General features: G+C 38.5%; 1 protein-coding gene across 2 annotated transcripts; it reads left to right on the top strand.

The window, feature by feature from the left end:
* Nucleotides 1-567: 567 nt before the first annotated feature.
* On the top strand, nucleotides 568-23,553 carry rasa1a (RAS p21 protein activator (GTPase activating protein) 1a). Of its 2 annotated transcripts, none has more exons than XM_060884227.1 (25): nucleotides 568-1,684; nucleotides 12,833-12,985; nucleotides 13,916-14,051; nucleotides 14,346-14,416; nucleotides 15,071-15,188; nucleotides 15,347-15,378; nucleotides 16,015-16,067; nucleotides 16,430-16,577; nucleotides 17,294-17,372; nucleotides 17,476-17,602; nucleotides 17,770-17,926; nucleotides 18,052-18,139; nucleotides 18,905-18,985; nucleotides 19,445-19,602; nucleotides 19,696-19,772; nucleotides 19,930-20,102; nucleotides 20,203-20,362; nucleotides 20,514-20,656; nucleotides 20,868-20,983; nucleotides 21,080-21,166; nucleotides 21,262-21,329; nucleotides 22,075-22,163; nucleotides 22,249-22,326; nucleotides 22,647-22,781; nucleotides 22,879-23,553. In XM_060884227.1, exons 1-25 carry the CDS (start codon nucleotides 1,218-1,220, stop codon nucleotides 22,960-22,962), a joined length of 3,078 nt encoding a protein of 1,025 aa, XP_060740210.1. In that variant the 5' UTR covers nucleotides 568-1,217; the 3' UTR covers nucleotides 22,963-23,553. The 2 variants fall into 2 exon arrangements, with proteins under 2 accessions (XP_060740210.1, XP_060740209.1); XM_060884226.1 differs by having other exon boundaries at nucleotides 569-1,684; nucleotides 16,427-16,577.
* Nucleotides 23,554-23,783: the final 230 nt, after the last annotated feature.

Below are 23,783 nucleotides of genomic sequence, written 5' to 3'. Positions count from 1 at the left end.
TGACATCTGATACGATCCAATCTAAAAATAAATCATGTAAATGGTGTCAAAATCACATGTGAAAATAATTGAATTGTGTAAAAAAAAAAAAAAAATCACACTTGAAAAACTGAATTAAAAGACAGAATTACATGGAAGATTGTTAACCATGCTCTTGAAGTAATATTTTTAAAATTCAAGTGAATTTTCACTAAGGGTGGCTCTACTGGTTTCCCTTCATGAGAAATGATTCATCTACGACCCTCTAGTTTCCTAAGGATAAATCCTAAGGAATTTCATCTGATTATATATTTCTGACAGTTCTCAATTAGGTAATGCAAACTAAAGCAATGCTTTATATATATCATTGTCAGCAGAATCTTTTATCTGGAGAGTGCATGTGCATCTGTGCATGTAGTAAAAAAAATATTTACATTATATTATGACAAAATATATATATATATATATATATATATATATATATATATATATATATATATATATATATATATATATATATAGTGTAGCTCCTCTGCGATAATTGTAAGAGTGTAGTTAGCCTGAACAGAGAGCAGATTACATCGATGCACGCGACGCTCTGTTGAGTTGGTCTGCGCGCGGGGAGCACGGGCACGCGCAGGGAAAGGAGTGGGACTGGGAGCAGCTGTGGCAAATGTTCCAGCGCTGCGCTAATCTCGAAAGAAAGGAGAAACTTTGGCAGAAGGGACGATTTTAACGCCTCCGCAGACTGGAAATGCAGAAAGAGAGGATTGTCGGATACTAGAAGGCGACTACGGGCCGTGTCAGGTAACACCTCGGGTAATTTTTTGGAACTGTTTGGAAACAAAATAAGAGCAGAAAAAGACTGGCGCAGACTCTCACAATAAAACCACACATCCACCTCAAGTGGACTGCTAGCAAGAACTGGCGCTGCGGCAACACACCGACTGATTACTCGCTTTATTTAAGCCTTTTTATATCTACTCTGTTTCATATTCTTCTCCTATTCCCCGTCTATAACCGAAACTCAGGAAACAATGAAGACATAACTCATCCAGCGTACCGTCAGCTAGCGGTGGCTAGCTAGCTAGCTATCGTGTGTGGACTAGCCAGCGCTAGCTAGCTAACGGGAGGCGGTGCGGTGTTTACCAAGAAAGTTTTGGACGACGCTTTAGAGACTAGGAGAACGTTCTGAATCAAAGAAAAAGGAGCAGGTTCTCCGATTGTGTCGCATTTTGATGGACGCCGAGGTGCGGAACGAAGGCAGGAGCACAGTGGCAGCGGACGGTCGAGGCCCCGAATCGACCCAGTTTCCGTTTTATGCCAAACCGAATCGAGTGCGGGTGAGTGAGCTGTGCCAAGCCGCTGCGCCGAGCTACCGACCGCCGTCCGCCCCGTCCCCGTCCCCTGACGGCCTCAGCAGCGCCATGATCTATCCTGTGCAAGGAGAAGAGCTCACTCGAGCCGGGTCAAGCTCAGGACAAGGAGGAGGCTGCTATTCCCCAGGCTCAGAGGGAACAGAGAGCCGCACGTCTCCCAGCTCGGCGGCTCCGGACGGGCCTTCAGGTTTCCCGCCGCTTCCGCCTCCGCCGATGTTTCCCGGTTCCGGATCGCACGGCAGTGTGGACGAGAGCGACCAACAGGACGGAGCGGAGTGCGAGGAAGAGGAGGCTGTTTTCTCCCTCTCTGCACCACCCACTAACCAGTAAGGATGTTTCACATTCCCATCATGTTCCTTACATATCTAATGATCCGCTCCAGATCAGTTTTAGGATGGTCCTGTCTTACTTAATGAAACAGAGGTCACCCCGATATCCAAGAGATCACGAATCAGAGTTAATACTTCTTACAGAAAGGGCCATTGTGAGATTTTGGAGAATTACATTGAGTCTAATATATATGTATAGAGTGCTGAACGTTTCAATAACTCTCTGACTTCTTCCTCAAATGTAAGATGAAGCTTCAAATTTAGTCACAAATACTAAAATTAACTTTTTTTTTTTTTTTTTGCTTATGGCTCATGAATCATTTCCCTTTCAGCATAAAGTTACAGACTGACCTTCCTGAAATAGCCACTATAGCAGACCCTCCCATTTATACTGCTGAGTTAGTAACTAATACACTGAGACTGACCTGGCAAGAGATTCATCAAGAACTGAGGTTAGAAATATCAGAATGCAAAGCAGACTCGTTTCATTCCTGACATACATTTTGATCAAATTTAGATTCATTTTATAGGTAAAATATTACCACCACATGGTCCTGTATGACGTCATGTCTTACATGTCTTTCATGTCCACATTTGCTAAGCCACTGGGTAAACTCTAGCTCTAATTGTCTTGAGGCATTATTTTTTGAGTTTAGATTCCAGGTCATCTTGATATAGCTGATGTATGTAGAAATGTACAAACAATTGACTGCATATTTTCACACACTATTGATAGATGACGTTCACACAGAGTAAACTGCTTCCTCTTGGCCTTTATAAAGCTAAAGCAATATCGACACAAGACATCTTGAGATTATTTTAGTTTGTACCTGTCCACCATATTTTCTACTGCATATAATTGGCTCGTTTTCCAAAAAGCTTTGAATAAATGAAAAGGTTATAATATGCTTCCATGTTAACCAGCGTGGCCTTTCTTTGTTCTGCAAGCTTTGTATGTAGGATTTATTTATTAAAAAGAACCATTAGTTTTTACTGGTGTATGAGCTGAGATATGCTCTCAGATGCAGAAGTTTCCTAATGCACAGAGAAAGAATAATAGCATTTACTTCCAGTAATGTGCACGTTTTTATCATCCAAATTTGAGTTGCTCATGCAACACCTCGGTGAAGAGCATTAACTGCCCTCTTCTATGTACACAAGTTCACAGACGCACAGGATCCCAGTTGTCATTGTGGCATTCTCGGAGGAATCTACATATGACCGGATTAAGGCAGTGAAGCTCCAGCCAAGCTCCATATTACTCTGTTACAAATGCTGATAAAATGTTTTCATCTGTTAGTGTTGTTAATTCATTTGGATCTGAAAACCCTCTTGACTGTATACTTCGTCATCATTAAGCTAACTGCTCAAGTTGGTGTCATGTTTAGGACCATTATTACTGGTGCTTGTTTCCAGACCAGCATCATGCCGGTAAAAGGGAGATGGCAAAATCAGTTTGGTTCCAACACCGATATGCTTGATATTTCAACAAACAAACAACTTGAGCAATTAGCTTAATGATGACGAAGAATACAGTCCAGAGTATGCTGCACTGTATGCTGCTCTGAGAAATATTAACCATTATTTGGGAGTTTTCTACAGCAAGTCGAAAGCATTAGCATGCTTTTCGTGTAATATGTGATTAAAAATAGTTGTCTTCCGGAGTGTAGCACTCAGCTCATTCCTATAAACGAATCTTGAATGTCTACTGGTTTTTCAGTAATCCAATCATAACAGTGTGTAGTCATCATGTTACCAGATTCCCTTGGATCCTGTGATGCAGTGAGGGAGTGCAGTGGAAAAATGAGAAGCTTTCTCTGTATGTGTGAACCTATTGCTTAAAATGAGGTTAGATGGAGTGTCTTGTTTGCACCATGTGTAACTAAACATTGTGCTTTAGCTCACCACAGACATTCATGCTTCTGTACAACGCACCTCATTCATAAACTGCGGTGCCAACAGTTGGGATAAAATTTTCACAGCTGCTAACCAGTCTGCTACTTATTCATGAAAAAACAGCGAAAGAGGTCAAATAACCAGCACACCAGTTGATTTCTGAGCTTCCTATAAAGATTACAGTGGATTTTGAATTAGAAATGGCAGAAAAATGGTTGGGTTGCCATGCATGCAGAGAAGAGGTAAATTGCACACCCTTGCTGTTTAATTGACTAACTAAACATGGAGCCAGTTGAATACGAAGTGGTACAAGATCTGCAATGGATAGAATAGCTTGTACACAGTCTTCGCTCAGTCTTCAGTAGGTTTTTGCTGTGTTACTTAAACTGTGTGTTGATGCATCTTCAGCACTGCTGATGTTGAATGTAATTTAAATGTTTTCCTCTTTTAGAATAGTTTTGCATTGTAGTCTCTTTTAGCAGGACACATTAGTGGTACACTAATAAGGAAAGAGTTTGTTCCAGTTTTGTCTTATTCAGCTTGCGTGCGCTGAGAGTTCAGCATGACATTTTGAGGAGTAAAGTTCATAGACATCATTGCACGAAACATCAGTGTAATTTGTTTGATAGTAAACCTAGCCACACAGTGTTCTCTCGAAAGCTTCACGTTTGCACTGTAATGTTTCCATATAGTACCATTACAGCGTCTACATTGACGGTTCCACAGAGAGCTGATAAATCATCCTGTGTTGTTCTTTTGTAAAGAAGCAGTCATGATGAAGCTGATTTACATACTGTAGCGCTGTATCCACATGCATAGAGGAAACATTCGGTAACACATAACATGAATTATTTTGGGGTTTCTCTCACTGCCTGTTTTGCTGAAAGGAAGGAGCAAGGTTCTGACATTTGTGGTATCTTTATTTTTGACACTGTACCAAACTTGCATGCAAATGCCACTGTGTATATCAGGGGTCACCGTTTTTCCTCAGAGTTACTTTGACAAAATTAAGGTGGCCAAGAGCTACTTGTATTACATTTTATTAATATTAATTGTATTAATAACATTTATGTACATAGTTTATTGCCATAAACCAAAATTTATGAATTATTTGTTTTTATGTATATATTTTGTAATACTTCATTTTAAATTCAGCAGCATTGTAAATTGTCGCATTAACTACTTAAACACAATGTGTTTGCTGACTAGACATTTCTGTTATCGTCAGATTTCATTCATTCACTTTGATTTGTTATTTTTCAACAAATTGTTACTTACAAATCCTATGGCACATGCCCTGATGGACCCAGCATGATATTGATGGTATCGTAAATTTTGAAAACGATATGATTTTGAGACATCATATATACATTTTGTGATAATATTTCCCATTGAAATTATATATTTTATCATGAAACACCACTGGCACCAATGAGGAATGTCTACAGCACAATTAGTATAATATAAACTTAAAATCTTGTCCCAAACCTGTTCCAGCATGAAAGTGCCCCTGTGCATAACGTGAGGTCCATGAAGGCATTGTTTGCCAATGATGGTGTAAAAAAAACTCAAAGACATCTGGGATGATCTATACTGGTTTACCTTACATCCAGGGTGTTGAGCAATGATCAAGATGCAGATCAAGATTTTTACAAATCTTCACTATTTTACCACACAGGCAAATTATATAGTACAAATGAACTGCATATATTATTCCTAAACTGTAAAAATATTTTGCAAGCAGCACATATGACATTTATTTATTTATTTATTTATTTATTTATTTTTAACTTGTACACAGAGCAGCTTTGGTTGCTCTCAGGTATAGCTATAGTTCACATCCTCCTAATCTTATATTATGAAGACTTGAGTAAAATGTCCTCCTAGTTCCTAACTAATGGGTAGGAATGTTTTGTGAAAATAACCCTAGGATTCTGCATTTTATCTCAGTCTGTATGTATGAGGCAACTTTTGTTTATTTAATTTATACAGATTGAGGGCTAAAAGCAGCCATATCAGTGCTCATGTGCTGCTGATCTTTATGCCTGAGTCCAATATGCTATGACACTTTGTCATGTAGGAAGGAAAATAAGGCTGATTCCCAGCCGTTTCTGCATATCATCTCCACATTTCCTTTTTCCACCACAGAAACTTCAGGAAAATGGTACAAATAGCTCAGGCGATTTGCAATGGCTCACTGTTAATTAACTTGGGAAACTTCATTAGGAACTAATTGTTTTAAATTTTAAGAAGAAATACTTTTAATAAGTAATGAATTAAATGTTAGAATTAGGAATATATGCGCTAGTCAGCTAGACGGCTTCTTCGAACAGTTCTATAATTATAATAACAATATATAACCCATCTTATAATGAAACCACATTTTTGTGTAGTTCTCAGCAGGATAGTATTTAGCAAGCTTATTGATCTTATTTAAAAATAAAACACAATTTGCTTGCTTTATTAGCATGTAATATCTAACTAACTTTGCTAATTGACAGCTAAATTAATCTATTGTTTTGACCCTTCCCTTGTTCTAGATCCATTCAAAGATAGGGCTGAAACAATTCCTTGAGGAATACAAAAAAAAATCATCAAGGCAAATTATTTATTATTTAGCTTCGTTTAGTTCATATACTGTAACTACACACGGGCACTGTGTTTCCCAGCGTACCATAATTACTGACGCACAACCGACTAAACTCTGTGATGGGAACACAGACGCTGCAGAGTGATAAACGTTGGAACGGGGTAAAATCAGAGAGGGGCGAGGAGAAGATTCAGGCGAAATAAAATGGCAGAAAGTTTCCAAAGTTTGTGATAATTTCAAACTAAAACTGTGTTTCAACATCTTATCCAAAAACACTCGCATCAAGTCCACGTTAGTGTTCACATTTAGCCTGAATCATTATGACTGCTAGTTTCAATGAAGGCCTGTGAAAATGTACGTTTCATTGTGGCTATATGTAATGACTATTTAAGACCATAAATCACTATGGTGGCTAGTTATGATGTCCCTGAATTAGTTAAGTTTTGTGAAAGCCTAAGCATTCATTCATGAACATAATCTCACACTCTGTCTCACACACACCCACCCACCCACACACACGCACAGCCCTACAGCCTGACCACGATGCCCCTTGAAGAGAGAAACACAGCTGCAAATATTGCAGAGTGGCTTGAAGACATTATTGCCAAATTCGTCATTCCACCAGAGAATGTAATATGGCAATCAAATGCACTAAATGGGTTTAGTTTTGTAATTTGTAACTAAATGCAATTTTAGCCACAAAAATGGCTTCTAAATTTTTCTAAAAAGTAAACAAATTAGTTGTTCATTTTATGAGACCTGTCTTTTCTCTTGCATATTCACTATTCCTCTCTAATAAAGAAAAAGTACTTCTTATGCGATTACTCAATTAATAGATGTAATAATTGATAGAATACTCTTAGTAAAACAATCAATAGCTGCAGCCCTCTTCATAGATGATTGTGGTAATGAGTGGGAGTGTGAGGGTGAGTGTCACACACACACACACTGCCACTGCATTGTGGATCTTTTCCTGCGCACAGTCCATCCTGAGCATCCTCTTACTCATTCTTGGCTTTATTTGCAATCCACAGTAGTAATATGGACCTGACGTATAATTCTAACCTCTGGAAAATTGTTTTTCATTGATGGAAACTTGTACAGTCTTCTGCGAGCTAGTGACGTTTACGTTTCTGTAATGCACACATGAGCTTTTCTGATAGAGTACACGCAGATGTAGCAGCTGCACTGCACTGGAGAGGAGAGAGATGAGCTTAGCGCTGCCGCAGTTCCATGGGATCATGCCAGAGATTGTATTGGAGTCGTGTCAGTCATGTCTCGTGGGACCAGAGAGGCACATGCTAGAGATCCAGCAGCCGGACGGCTTTACCTCATGATTTGAGAGAGTGGGACAGGCGAGGATGCAGCAGAAGATGAACCCAGTGTAAGTGCCATTGGATCGGATGAAGAACGTGCTTTCTCTATATGGTGACTGTTTGTTCATACTACTCAACTAGTCAAATATATGTGGGGGAATGTTGAATTTTCCCTTTACCGTTCTAAACAATGGTCAAACTAGGGATGCCCAGATACTGTTATTGTCTATTATTAGGATGCCCTGATACTGTTAGTGTCAGTATTATGATGCTTGGATTACTTTCCCTGATTTAAAAATACATGTGTGCTAATGCACTTTCTAGCCTTATACTTTATAATGTTAGCGAGTCTATTTTAAATGAAGCGCATTAGCTAGCTACAATAGCTCTCTTCTTTAATGTTTGTTATTTTACAGGTTGCTTGTACTGTAGGATTATGTTGCCGTGTTACTTTGATTAAAAATGAACATGTCCAGGTTTCTATCATTTTGTGTTGCCTGTTCGCTAGTGTACTGAAACCGTTCATCGTGTGATTTCAGATGTTGGTACCATAACATTATTTTTGGGTAACTGAACATGCTTCTGGACTTAGACCAATATTGTTCCCTATGTAGTTCAGTGGTTTTCTCTTCTTGCTGTTGACAACTCTTTGTTGTGGTGGAAGATCTTGGTTTCAAAGAGTGTTCGCAGTATTTCTGCAGCTCATGTAAGTTTTAAGTTTAACACTAACTTGTGGAAGTGTTTAAAAGGCAGTAACTACACTGAGAATTTGCTGAGAATTAAGCTTTTTGATGTACGTGAGAGTCTAAACCTGAAGTCCTGCATATCCTCATCCTGAAAGTGAGCTATGCACAGATTCCCTGGTGACCGCTGGCATGAGGCACATTTCTAATGTCAAGTGGTATAGTCTGCTTCATGTTGACGCTAATGAGCAGTGACGGGAGGTTTTTAGAGATGCTTTTTATTTTAGTAGACAGGCTGCATCAGGGAATCCAGCCATATCAATATGCCCTGATGGAGAAAGGAAAAGAGAGAAAGGGAGGATGAGAGCGAGAGACTGACCCCACTCAATCAGGTCTTAGATAGATGTCTGTCTTGCCATCGATGGCTGTTGTGGGCAAACCAAAATGTCCTGTTTGCAGTATGGAAAGAGCATGAGAAAACTGTGATTGAAGTTTGGATAAACAGCTGAAAAGAGTTTCTAAGGCAATATGAGTAGTAAACATCCCAAACTGTACAAAACACGACCATCATTACAATGTGAAACCTGTTACTTTTCAGAGGGTTTGCTATGTTAACATAATACAATATGGTGGAGTTTTGGATTAATTATTCTAAAGCAAGTGCATATCTTGTGTTAATATAGTGCAAAGACTTTTGTGCCTTTGGCAGTTAACTAAAATATGTGAATAGGCAAAATGAAACAAATGGAACTTTTTAAAGGAGCCTGTAAATTACTAATTCTCAAAAGTGGACATAATCTTGCTTACAAAGTGTACATTGGATCTTGTCAGCCAGTAGAATATAAGCCATATTTTATAAAGTACTTGCACATTAACGACTCAGAAAACCGTTCTGCTTAAATTACATGTTCATAAATGAATAAAGTTCATGTAGTTCAGTAAGACACACACTGTTGTGATGTCGTGTCTCATGCATGGTGTATCGGCCTGTTCTGAGGAAAATAGTGCCTGACATGAAGCTTGCATGTATCTATGGGGGAGGCAGTTGAGTGTCATGCACACCCAGATTATAATAGTGCACTTGGTCCAACCCTACATGCTTCCTGTTGCTCATTTTAAGCTCAAGCTATGTAATGCAGTAAGCAATACAATAAGGATTTGCTGTCAGTTATAGCCTTAATTCTATATGTACAACAAGAATAAAACAGCTTTACAAAAGCCAGAGCTTTCTTGTAAAGTGCACTTCCTGTGGACGTTAATCTAGTTGATCTAGATATACTTGTTGTCTTTGTTCATCGCTTCCTTTTCTGCCAGTATTATTTTTAAGTTGTTGTCAGATGATTATCTCTTAAGTTAAAGGCCACGGTTGCTGTCATGGGCATAGACCCGAGTTTGTGTGGAGACGTCTGCAGCGTCACGTATTACAAACATGTTTAGAAATGTTTTCACTTAATCGTCATTGTCTGTTCATAATGTAAGGATCACAAAAAGAAAACAAGGCACCAGCATAACAACTAATGTCATGCTTGGTTAAATATTGTTGCAAGCCAGATATGTTCAATTTGTAAACATGTAACTACAAGCTGTCATGATTTTAGAGAAAACACGTATCAGTCAAGCGTGTCAAAGATGCTTCTGTATTTCAGATGCTGTAACTGACATTTACTCAAGGAGATTAAAGAGACCAGAGAACATAAACGCCTTGTTGTCAATAAATAGATTAGGTTACAGATGTAGAGGTAAGCAAGATATTTGCTTGTTAAAGCCGTTCAGAATCAGGATGATAAATTATTTTAGGATCATTCCAGCTGAGATGAGAGGTTTTCCAGGACTAAATAATTATTTGCATGTTTATCAACTTTAACTTACTTTATCGCTGGTTCTACATGGTAAATTATCAGCATTACAAAAACAAAAATGCACAGCTTGGCTTGTAAACCGTAGTTTGCTTTGTTGCTTGCAGTTACACTGTTTTAAAAATGTAAATGACAGGACTTACATCCTCGGAGTGCTAAAAAAAAATGAAAATAGTAATAAACATGGAACAACTTCTGGATGTAGAGGACTTGTTTGGTATAAAGATGCACCAAATCAAAATAATGTATATTATTTATGTATATATATATATATATATGTGTGTGTATGTATGTATCTCTATGTATGGATATAATACATAGAGATATGTATTATATCTCTATATAATGTGTGTATATATATATATATATATATATATATATATATATATATATATATATATAATATACACGTGTATGTAATATTAATGATAAAATTAATGATTTGCATCAGTTGCATTTAAACTAATAATGAAATTGGAATTTTCTTCCTTTTCACTTTTCAGGTAGCCATGTGATTTTAAATGGTTTTCAGAATGTCATATTTTAGACAACATAAACATGGAACAAAAGGTTAATATAAAGAATAATATTAGATAGATTTAGTTCACAATGTGTATGTATTTATCCCCAATGAGCAAGTCTGAGGTGACACAGGCAGCAGTGGCAAGGAAAAACTCCCTTAGACGGTAAAGGAAGAAACCTTGAGAGGAACCAGACTCAAAGGGGAACCCATCCTCATATGGGTCCTCATAACCCATCCTCATAAGATGTCAGAATTTCAGCTAATGGAGGGCCCACTGCACATAGTGTAGATGAATATGTTCATGCTAATTACACTTATATGCACATATGTTCAATGTAAGTAGTTGCTGTGACTAAAGCCAGGCTCACACTGTATGATTCTTCATAATCCTTCTCGATTGTTGCTTGTCACACTGTACGAACATGATCTCTGTCAGACTGTAGGATATCAGTTGTCATCATGTCCGTACAATAATCAAGACGCGTCATAATCGGTGACACAATCCGTGACACTTTCAGACTAACATTCTCTCGCTAAAATGGCGGGTAGCAGAAAACGAAACCAATTTGTAACGTTAATTTTGTTTGCCAATCCAGAAAAAAAAGCTATGACATGGAGCAAGTCATCAAAGTTGTCACGCTAAGTGCATCATCCTGTTTGGCACTACTATTATTTATTGGTTTGATGCTCGTCGTAGATGTCACACTGCAGGCAAGTGACTGAAAACTTCTGACACTGCCAGAACTTCATCGGAAGAAAAAACCGATCGCAGCGGCCATTAATCAGCTGTCGGTGACGATGTAAAATCAGCGATCATGGACTGTTACAAAGTACAAAGATACTCAGACTGATATGCTGCTTTCATTCCTCGACGGGCCTGTAATCCAGGTTTTAATAGAACATACAAGTTGATCTGCTAATAGATAATGTCATTTTTATTCAGAAAATTGTTACATGGCAGCAGTTTCAGTTAAGGACCCATCTTTTGCTGGCTGAGCATTTTTACACTATAAAAGTCACATGGAGTCTGGTTTTCATCGTAAATCTTTGGAACAGTGACAGTCTAACTTCTGATGCTAGTTAAAGATGATATCTTGGATGATATATGACTAAATATCCGTGACCAGTATGCCAATCCCTTATTTGTTTTAATCACCTGCTAGTGTGATGTGAAATAAATTATCTTCCCTCTTTTTAACCTCTTCTTTTTTCATTCAGAGATTATTTTTATTTACAGCGTTTGTGCTAAGCATAGGATGTTTTATTATTATAATACACACACATGCACACACAAAGTTAACATAAACATTGGATGCAAGGCAAGTGCAAAAGATGTCGAATTGCTAGAAGCTGATACATCTACAGTTTGTGGTGTACTTTATGCAGACCTTATATGGAAAACACACAACTTTCCTCTGTCAACTCTCAGGACGGTGTCAAACATTTATTCATGCACCAACACCACATGAGCGCCACTTCCTCTACACAGACACACGAGTTCTCTCCCACACATCTTTTAAAGCGGAGATAATTTTTTTTAAGGTCAATTTTGGCAAGCACTAGTGTGAAAAATGTGAGAACGGTCTGGTGTTGAAATGAATATTTCAGTAGTTTTATCCTGCCAGTGTTCTAGATTCTTTTTAAATGTTATTAATGAATGCAAAGAAACAGAAGTGTGTTCACTCATACAGAACATTACTGTAATATCATATTGTACTTTTAATACTATAACTGATGCTCTGCAGCATCAACGTTCTGCTCCATTTGACAGTCTGGACATTATTTTAATCTAAAACTAAAAACTGCTTGCACTGCATTATGCCTTCGCTGCTTTTTTTCCCTTTCTGTCTGGTACTTTTTCTCATGCTGTCCTCTCACTCTAACTGTGTTGTACTCTTTCTCGGTTTCTCACTTGATGCTTTCTTTTCCTGTACCTCAACCAACCAAAAAAAAAATAATATTTATTTACATGCCCTGGAAACTAAATCATTGAAATTTTAACCAGTGTTTGAAAACCTACTCTCTAATTTATAGCAATGACCTGGACTTTGGCATAAAAGCTTTTCATATTTCATGCAATGCTGGGCAATGTTCTTGGTTCATTCATTTTAAATGAGATACATTTGGACAGTATCGGATGAGACTAATGTGTCTGATGTTTCTAGAAACCTTGCGATTTGGTTCGATTTGAGCATTTCACAGGAAAGGTTATTATTCTACACTTCAATTAGAATTATCCGTCGATAAGTTCTTGAAACTAGCTTCTGTTGTTTTACATTAGATGGTACCATGGGAAGCTGGACCGGACCATTGCAGAGGAGCGGCTGCGCAAGGCCAAGACACCGGGCAGCTACTTGATCAGGGAGAGCGACCGGAGGCCTGGCTCTTTTGTGCTCTCCTTCCTCAGCAAGACCAATGTGGTCAACCATTTCAGGTGAGTCTGTCAATATAACGGTCACCAAGGTATCGAACAAAACCACATGGAATGAACTACATTACAGGTATAATTATACTTTGGTTTTAGAATTTAGTTTGTCGTCTTACTCTTGGCGTTAAGTTAGCATTTAAATATTAATTACTGCAATTTTACATTGCTCCAGAAAGAGCACTGCTGTGCTCAGTGTCATGAATTTCATTCATGATCCAAATAAAAAATCCACAAACCTTATGTTCACTTATAGTGCATGTTCACTGTAAACCACTGTCACATGCAAAGCCATTTGAGATTCAGCCACTGAGTAAATTCAGTAATGGTTTTTGGAAATTACCTTCTTGTTTTACATTTTTACTTTTCAAAGAAAACTAGAAAATGCACGAGAAGGCTAAAGCATAAAAAGACTGATTTCCACGTAATAAATTTTTTCTTAAAGGTTTATAAAAACTTTCAGCAGACTAAATGTAGCTTTAGTAATCTAAAGTGACTGTGAAACATCGAAATGGTGACTTTTTTTTTTTTTACTGTAATGGTGAAATTTTGTATTTTTAAGTATAGTTTTTTCCCCTGAGGTTCTTGTATCTGTTTTTATTTAAGTGGTAGCTGAGGAGCGATAATGTGGGTAGGTCTTCAAAAAGAAAAGGAGTGTGTCAGCTCACATGAACTGTCGCCCTCCTCTGCAGCCTGAATTAAATTTTTTTTTTTCACACCAGTTGACATTTTAAAGGGACATGTAACTGTAACAAATGCTTTTGTTGTTAACGATTAAGAAGCGACATTGCAGGCACAAATCATAAATAATTATCTGACCTGTGTTTTAGAAGCCCAGATTTAATTGAGGATATGATCATACGTCTACACCATTTGACAGCTCACATAGGTGATGAAAACTGCAACACCGTTTGAGTCTTCGGCATGTTTGTGTTCCAGGATCATTGCCATGTGCGGGGATTATTACATTGGCGGGAGACGCTTTTCATCCCTTTCAGACCTCATTGGTTATTACAGCTACGTGTCTTGCCTACTGAAAGGTGAAAAGCTGCTATCACCAGTGGCTCCACCAGAGGTAATGCTGCCATCTCAGTTGCAGTGACTGTGCTACAGGAAATGTCTCACTCGTGCATCACAGATGAAAGACTTAAAAAAAAAACCTATTTGCTTTTATATCTGCATCTGTGTATGATAAAGCACCAAGCTACTCTACAACTTGTCATATGCAAAAAAGAATATATTTCTGCAGTCATTTTTCACCTTCTGACATTTCTTCAGAGTCTTAAGTCTCATTTGCCAGTAATGCATAAAGGGCTTTTGTTTCAGCCAATTTATGCTGACTTTAGGTTACTTTGTGTCTGTTTTACAGCCTGTGGAAGACAGGAGAAGAGTGAGAGCCATCCTTCCATACACCAAAGTGCCAGATACAGACGAGATCAGGTATATCTCATGAGTACTCATGGGGAGCCATATCGGGCTCATTATGCACAAGTCACTTGATTTGCCTTGTCACGTTAAATAAACCATCATGTGCTTAAACTAATATATGCTTATCTTTTACATGTTAAACCCATGAATTACAAGATATTTTATTCAAGCACATCAATGCACTTGCACAAAAAATTAAATATTATTAAAAATAATATCTTTTAAAAATATGATAAGTCTTTTGTCTGAGTGAAATTATTTAACTGCAAACAAAATTTATTTAGAAAAAATATGTATTTTCACCTGTAGGTGAAGATTGATTAAGAAAACAGCACAATTAAAAATTTCAAATCAGAAGTTTTATTTTAATCAACCTGAAATATTGCATGCATACTATAAAAATATACAAATATATCATATGCCATATACTCATTCAAAGGTTTTTACTGATGTCTAGCAAGTCGTTTAGCGCCTAAAAGTAGGAAAGACCTGTTTGAATGAAAAACGGGTCTAAAGAAAGGAAAGGAATGGAGAGACAACATGCACACACATTCAACCAGCCTAGTGGGAAACTAACTTCTATTTTTTTTTTTAACCATTATTACAGACACTCATCACTGGATTGCCTGTTATGGTCCTTTATGAATTACTGTGTGTTTCTGTCAGTTTCCTCAAAGGAGACATGTTTATTGTTCACAATGAACATGAAGATGGCTGGATGTGGGTGACCAATGTCAGAACGGAGGAAAAGGGCCTTATAGTGAATGATCTGGTGGAGGAGGTGGTGAGTGTCTCTCTCCCTTAACAATACTCTGAAGAGTTATCTCGTTATCCTCCTTTTCCCTGATTGTAAGAGCTCTCACAAAGACTAGGTCACTCCCTTTAGTACTGTTGTCTTCTGAAGTGGTACTTACTATGATTAATGGCTGACTTTGTTTGCAGGGACGAGAGGAGGATCCCCATGAGGGCAAAATGTAAGCCACCACAGTGTTTTATCTTGTTTTGTATTGGGAGCAGACTACAGAGCGAATGTGATGAAACCACAGTCTAACAGTTTATTTAGGGAAGCAGTCTAACAGATTGACTCACTGAAATGATTAACACCAGTGACCTACTTGTACAGTATAGCTCATATACGTGAAGAGGCCACTTTGTTATAATTAATTACCTCACTGCCTTACTCTTAGCTCAGCTTTTACAGGAAGCCTGTGTGACGTTTACTGAAGAGAGAGCGTTTAAGACCTTTAATGACAATCAGGCTTTGTAGACTGGTTAAAAGTTTTAAAAAAAAAAAAAAATCAAATAAGAAGCGATTGTTTTTCTGCTTCTGATTAGATTTGATTAGGTGACTTGAGTTGTTATAAGTTAAAGAGACATTTAGAAGAAATATATTGAACACTTTATTAAATATACATGACATTAAGCCACAGACCAGACAATGTAATCTGATTAGGACAGACTGGCAGGAGCCTTTGATTGTTTCCTTGAGTTTAAACATGACATGAACTGAGTGATCTACCTCGACTCAGTACTGACTCAAATGCACTAATGCCGCTTCTGCCATTGTCGCATGGTTTATTCTTTCCTGTTCATGCTCTCCCTCTTTGTAGCTGGTACCATGGGAAAATCAGCAAACAAGAAGCATACAATCTGTTGATGACAGGTATATATTTAATATTTATTGATGTAGAGAATTTCTATACAGTAGTCTGTAAATCTACACCGTAAAACTCATTGTTTTTAAAACCATTGACCGCTGAAGGTAACTTTTAATAAATCTTTCATCCGTGCTGCAAGATATATTGGTTAGTTTGGATGAAACTGAATTATGAAGCTTTATATTTAAAGCATTATATTAATTCATTGCATCATCTTAATAAAAATAATCTCCTGCAGAAAGTTTTGGGAAATGCTGAACTTCCACAACCTTATTCCAGTAGTGTTTGCCTCATAGCTGTTTATATAGCATTACAAAGGCTACATACATGTATGGAAAATTGTGCTTTTCATCTCCATCACTAGCAGGCCAGGTGTGCAGCTTTCTGGTGCGGCCGTCAGACAGCACACCGGGAGACTACTCGCTCTTCTTCCGCACTAATGAGAACATCCAAAGGTTCAAGATCTGCCCCACCCCCAACAACCAGTACATGATGGGTGGAAGGTATTACAACAGGTATGTCTGGAGGCTATGACTTTAAAGTGCAGTGGCAAAGCCGGAGGGCAGACAGTTACCCCTTTATTCTCTGACTTTAGCTGGGACCCCCTGCTCATTCATATTTAATGTTTTGCCTAACAGGCAGCACACCACAGATCTGCAGGAGATCGGGATAAACACAGTCATTACCAGTTTGTCACCCATCCTGTAATGTGGTGTTGATCTAGGATCAGATTAGACTTTTTTTTGTTTGCTGGTGTAAGGGTTAGATTATTAGATAAGAAACTGGGCTTAAATGTTTCTATTGAGAATTCTAACATAGATAAACCATGTGTGTACTGTTCTGGATCTGTTGGGTTAATATAATACATTCAAGAAATGGTGAGTAGTTATAGCCATCAGTAAAATAATACAATAATTCAACACTGCAGCTGACACAGATCTACAGATTCTGCATTATTATAGACAATATTCTGCAGGACATTTCATGTTCTGGTCAAGCTAGACGAAATGGAGCAAAGAAATGTACATTTTACATTAAAACTTTACATTTATAGCCATGTACTGTGTGTACTTAGAAAACTGTAAAGTGTATAGTATAAATGTTCTGTGTGAAATTAACTTTTAATACTCTTAAGTTCATATAATAGACCTGTTAATTGTAATTAGTAATATACCACACAGATTAAACATAAGGCCTTTTAATAATGTTTTCAAAATTGTATTTTCGGCAGTGTTAAGGATATCATCGAACACTATAGAAAAGAGCAGATTGTAGAAGGCTATAACCTGAAAGATCCTGTCCCAAATCAGGTATTTGTTCAAATTTATAATGTAAATAACAATAATATAACTATTTTAGATCTGTATTTAATTATTTTGAATTCTGTAAAAAAAAAATTTTTCTTTTTCAAAGCAACAAGAACAAGTTGTCTGTAACATCATCGATGAGAATCGAGAAATTTACAAAACCATTCGGAGAAAAACGAAAGATGCGTTCTACAAAAACATTGTCAAGAAAGGATACCTCCTAATTAATAAAGGTACTGAATGACACATTAATTTTCTACATAATCCTATATAAAGTGACCAGATTCAATATATTAAAGCCGCTCAGTGCTTTGGCAGGGGTGTACAAACTGACATTACATGCATTGGTAGCCATGTAAATGAACATTTCTCCTCATACAATGCATGATGGTTTGATTAGGCAAAGGAAAACGCTGGAAGAACCTTTACTTCATTCTTGAGGGCAATGATGCTCAACTTATCTACTTTGAGAGCGAGAAACGAGCCACCAAACCCAAAGGGCTGATCGACCTCAGTGTGTCTTCAGTGTACTGTGTGCATGACAGTCTGTTTGGCAGGTAACCAGCATGTGCTGTTTCATAGCACCATTTACATAACTCTTAAGAAGGATTAATTATGGAGTGTAGTATTTTAACTCATTGGGGCAAGGTGAAACATAGCAGTATCGTTTGTTCTTTTGCAGGCCAAACTGTTTCCAGATAGTGATTCAGCACTTTAGTGAAGAGCAGTGCATTTTCTACTTTGCGGGAGAGACACCTGAGCAGGCCCAGGTATGTCTGAAGATCACATCTTGTCATATATTCTATGTTCCTGACTTGAACGGTGACTCTAAGGCCGCGTTCACACTGCAAGTCTTAATGCTCAATTCGGATATTTTGCTTAGATCTGATTTTTTTGGTTTGGCTGTTCACCTTTTAAAATGTGGCCTATATCAGATACCAGTGTGAACTGTTTGCTCTTTCGAACTGACCCGCATGCGCAAACGAACAATAACAATGACGTCACACGCAGCACGCCGTTGCGCTAAAAAGTTGGCGAGGTTATGGAGGAAGTATTGTATCATCTGGTGCAAGCAAACATATCATGTAATGCTATAATGTGATGTATTCAATGCAAGCATTATGAGCTGGTTCACGTAACCACTTTATATAACACTCTTAACACACACGTTACCTGTCATGTTTTCGCCGGCGCAAAAAAAAAAAAAGGTTTCGCTGACGCAAAAAGGAAAAAAAAAAAAGTTTTCGCCGGCGCATAATTGTGACGAATGTCGATGTAGATTGACGTAAAAGTCGCATCAAATCACAGTTCACACTGCAGCCACATTGGAAAAGATCAGATTTGGGTCTGATTCAGGACCACATATGGAAGTGGCCCAGATCTGATTTGAAAAAATCAGATCTGGGCCAGATTTGAGTGTTCACACTACTCCTGAAGAAGTCTGACCTGGTCACTTGACCCCAAAAAAATCGGATTTGGGCCACTTTTACCTGCAGTGTGAACGTGGCCTAATGCACTCTCTTGAAAACCCACAGGATTGGATGAAATGCCTACAAACCTTCTGCAGTAACTTGAGGAAGCCTACACAGGCCATTTCCAACAAGCGTCTACGTCAGGTACTGTAATGCATTGCTACCTGGGGTCTGATGCATCAGGCTGACTGTTACATATCTTTTTTGGGGGGGCTGTTTCACACCCTTGGCACTATTTGGCATTTGCCAGCACCAATCACGGATAATGACCACTTTTTGAATTATTGGGAAGGGGGTGGTTATGAAAAGAAATTGTGCTCAGAGAGTAAAATTGATTGCCCATGTGCTTTTAGATTTCAAAATCAAGTTTATGTACATTATAAAGAACAGTTGTTAAAATATCCCATGACCCCATCGGCATCTTAGAGAATCCTACAGTTCTTTTTCAATGCATGCGGTAGGCTACCCGGTTTTTTGTTGTTTTTGTTTTTGTGCAAAATGGCCATCTTGTAGAAATAGGCTGTCAGTCTGTGCTGTTAGTTGATGACAGTTTTTTTTTTGTCATGGCCCTAAAACCCTAAGATTTTTGTCCTTGTATCTCAGGTGAGCAGCTTAGTGCTTTATGTGGAAGAGGCCCACAAACTTCCAATCAAACATTTCACAAACCCATACTGCAACATCTACTTGAACAGCGTGCATGTAGCCAGGACTCATCCAAGAGATGGCCAGAACCCAGTCTTCACAGAGGAGTTCATCTTTGAGTGAGTAGACTTGTATATAATGTTGAATATTGAATATCCTTAACTGATGTTCCCAAATTCATTAAGAATTTATTGCTTTTTGCTTTCTTTCAGCGACTTATCCAGTGAAATCAATCGGTTTGAAATCAGCCTAAGCAACAAAACTAAGAAGAGTAAAGAAAGTGATATTTGTAAGTATACTTTTTAAAATGATCTGTGTATAGAGCAGCATGCACTTGCTGGTACAAGTTATCTTCCTTTGCACTCTGGCACCCTCTGCTGTTCACATGAGAGGAACTGAAAGATTACATTTGAATTAAAACACTATGCTTGTGCGTGTCTGCACAGTGTTCATGCGTTGCCATCTGAGCCGCTTGCAGAGGGGCCAGATGATTGACGAGTGGTTCCCGCTGAGCTCTCATGTGCCTCTGAAGGGAATTGAGCCGGGCTCCTTGCGTGTGCGAGCGCGATATTCCATGGAGAAAATCATGCCAGAGGAAGAGTATAATGAATTCAAAGAGGTAAGAACCTCAAACATTTGTTTTTAGATGTAATTAGATTGCACTACTGATCTTTTTCAAAAAGTTTGTAGTCTCCATTTAACCACTCTTCTGTACTCAGGTGATTCTACAAAGAGATTTCCACGTGATCTACGCGCTGGCTCATGTGTGTGGGCAGGACCGCACTCTGCTGGCCAGCATTCTGCTCCGGATCTTCAGACACGAGAAAGCCGAGGCCCCACTACTCAGGACTCTAAATGACCGAGAGATTAACGTGGAAGGTAACATTTTTCTGACCGTTTTTCTTTCTATGTATGCAAAAACTCCCCTATTTAACGGCAATAGTCAATTGACTCCAAAGCAAAAAGCCTTCTAAGTAAGTGTATGTAACAAATGCTGTGAGAATGCTGTAGAAGAAATATCTTTGTCCAGATGAAGCCACCACTCTGTTTCGTGCCACCACGCTGGCCAGCACTCTGATGGAGCAGTACATGAAGGCCACAGCCACACCCTTCGTCCATCATGCCCTCAAAGATACCATTCTTAAGGTTATGGAGAGCAAGCAGTCCTGCGAGGTTTGTCATGTGTTTAGTACGACCGAATTAGTGTTTTTGTGTTGGTGTAGGTTGTGTGTAGAAACTTCCATAATTTATGTGAAAATTAGATTTTAATATTGCTAACATAACAATGTCGAAACATTTCTAAACCAAATGCCCCTTATGTCGTAGGAAGCCATTTATGAATGCTACACCTATTTACACTCTTTTCTGCTTATTTGTGCTAAAGCTGAACCCATCTAAACTGGAAAAGAATGAGGATGTACAACTGAATCTGGCCAATCTGCTCACCATCCTCTCTGAGCTGGTTGAGAAGATCTTTATGGCTGCTGAGATCTTGCCACCGTAAGCAGAATCAAAGCATATGCTCGCATCTGATTTATATACTATTAAACTTCTTTTTGCTATTTATAGACCATTTCTTTCTTTTCATATTGCCAGAACTTTGAGGTTTATTTACGGGTGCCTGCAGAAGTCTGTGCAGCAGAAATGGCCCACTAACACTACAATGCGGACCAGAGTTGTGAGGTAGGCCACCATGACAGTGCTGTTTTTGCAGTCCTTCAAGTGTATAGGTCTGTGTTTCAGCTGAGCAAACTGCTTCTGTTTCTGTCTGTGTGCAGTGGTTTTGTCTTCCTGCGATTGATCTGCCCTGCCATTCTCAACCCCAGGATGTTCAACATCATCTCTGGTGAGTGCACCACTTACATAAAAAGCTGCATAAAGATACAGGATGTCAGACCCTCAGTGGTAAACTAAGCTACCTGTGAAAAGGTTTTTTTTTTTTATTGTGGGTTATGCTGCAATCTTTCACCCACTAAGCAGATTAATCTCACAACTCAGGACAAAATTAAGGCTGCTTCCCAAAACCACATTCTTAGTGGTATATGTCAGTTAATATCTGTTTTATCTCTTTATAAACACCAAATGTTAGTCACTTACTTCTGTTGTGAGGGAAAACTTCTATACACAGATTCTATAATGAGGATAAATCAAATGATCATTCACTAGATTCCCAAGTTAGAGAACAAATGAGTGGGTTAATTGTCCAAAAGGTGAAAAAACAAACATTAGAATACGTTTTTCTCCTTTCTCATGCTCTCTTTCACCCCTAGTGCAATAAAGTCAGACTTATGTTGTGCGTAAAGGTGGTTATAATGTCTTGACTTACCAGAGCTTATGCATGTGCAGTTGTCCTGAACATTATGACCTGACACTCCAGAAATGTGAATTTGTATTGTAGGATTGTCAGGGTGACTTGCAGCAGCACAGGAACATCATTGTAAAGTACTTTTGTTTGCTCTGTAATCTTTCTTCCATGCACTGTAGTTTTAAGGATGTAGAACGTTAAGGTCAAGGGGGAACTCTTATTTATTTTAGGACACTAACAATTAGACAACGTTAAGGTAATTAAAGATTGCTTTTTTTATACACAGATCCTCCTTCTGCTACTGCAGGCAGAACACTCACTCTTGTGGCCAAGTCAGTCCAGAACCTAGCCAATCTAGTGGAGTTTGGGGCCAAGGTTTGTTTTGCTACATGTGTGCATTGTTCCATGCTTATCGACATTGTAATTGAAGATTTATTCAGTTTTCCTATTCATGGTCTAGGAGCCCTACATGGAAGGAGTGAATCCATTCATTAAGAATAATAAACAACGCATGATCATGTTTCTGGATGAGTTGGGGGTGAGTTGCATAAAATTCTGAACATAGGTGGCTGGATTCTGCAAGCTGATCCGAAATAAACCATACAATAAAGGATTTTGGTACTGAATCTTGACTGTACAGATAATGTATGCTACTTCAAAACTTAAACTGAAAGAAAGAAAAATAAGATGAGGTCTGTTGGAATAAGAAATGTCTGTAGGAACTGTGTGTGTGTTTTTAAAGCTACACAATGCAATTTAATCCAAAGTAATATGATGGATCATAGCCGTTCCATTTTCCACCATAAAAATTTAGCTGCAATTTTAACCAGCTGCAAATTATTTTGCCGGGTTCTACAGAATGTCCCTGACTTGCCTGATGCTCCAGAGCACTTTAGGACTGATCTGACCCGAGACCTTGCTGCCCTGCACGAGATCTGTGCCATTCACTCCGATGAACTCCGCACCTTGAGCAACGAGAGAGGAGCACAGCAGGTGTGTAGCTAGAAACGTACTCATTTATTGAAAACGCATAGTATTGACCAAGTACAACATCAGATATGTGCGATATTCTCTGACTGTGTGTCTGCAGCATGTGCTGAAAAAGCTGCTGGCCGTCACGGAGCTCCTCCAGCAAAAACAGGTGCAATACGCCAATTCCAACAGCAACAGGTAGTTCCACTTCCCGCTCTCTGTCTGTCACTCACTCCATCTGTCTCCGTCTCCATGGAGTAGCCAGTGGGATCCCAGCATGCTCCACCTTCATCACAATGGCAACCTCTATCCCTGACTATTTAGCCACTTCCCTTTCCCTTCCTTTTCTACCATGCCAAGATAACTATGCAACCACAGAAGTGAAACAAAAAGCCTGGGGCCTGAGTCCCACACTGACAACCTTTGAGCTATTCCCACAGCAACTTCCCGGTTGACTGTGCCCCATAATATGGGTACTTTTTTTGTTTGTTTTTGCTTTTTCTTCAACTTAAATGGGTCCCAGCATACCATTGAACAGCCATTGCCAAAGCGTTTGTTTGTCTGCTCGATAAGAAAAACCAACTGACACGAGGCTGCAGCGATATCTATAACTGGATTATGAGCTATTATGCTTTTTATACTGTAATTTGTTACTGATTTACAAGGTCATGAATATGCAAAATTGTCCTCAAACTATTGTTCTTTTTCCATTTACTTATGATTGTGGTGTAGACAGGATTTGTAAAGAGAGTATGATTATTTTATATCAGAACAATAAATTCTCTTGCTGGAATCATGAGTATATAATTTGAGTTATCTCCCCTGCTTCTGTGTTTTAACTTTTTGATTTGGTCCACACTTCCCTGAGATTAGTCCTAAGCCAGAACTAAGATGTTTACAGCCATAAAATTTACAATAGTACAGACTGTATAAGGACTGCATGCACTTATTAAAACTGTATAAAGTACTGACTGATTCAGACTGGCGTGTGAAGTGATTAAATAGAGCACAAAGGAACCTTTA

Source organism: Tachysurus vachellii, chromosome 12, assembly GCF_030014155.1.
Source record: "Tachysurus vachellii isolate PV-2020 chromosome 12, HZAU_Pvac_v1, whole genome shotgun sequence".
In the NCBI taxonomy this organism is placed as follows: domain Eukaryota; kingdom Metazoa; phylum Chordata; class Actinopteri; order Siluriformes; family Bagridae; genus Tachysurus; species Tachysurus vachellii.
Note: the sequence above shows the minus strand (reverse complement) of the source record. Positions and strands in the feature narration are given on the sequence as shown.

What these genes read in the sequence shown, in the direction of transcription:
- rasa1a (XM_060884226.1), top strand. Translation starts at nt 1,218, where the DNA reads ATGGACGCCGAGGTGCGGAACGAAGGCAGGAGCACAGTGGCAGCGGAC. An exon ending in ATACCTCCTAATTAATAAAG is followed by an intron (nt 17,603 to 17,769) that starts GTACTGAATGAC and finishes TGGTTTGATTAG; the next exon opens with GCAAAGGAAAACGCTGGAAG. An exon ending in ACAGAGGAGTTCATCTTTGA is followed by an intron (nt 19,603 to 19,695) that starts GTGAGTAGACTT and finishes GCTTTCTTTCAG; the next exon opens with CGACTTATCCAGTGAAATCA.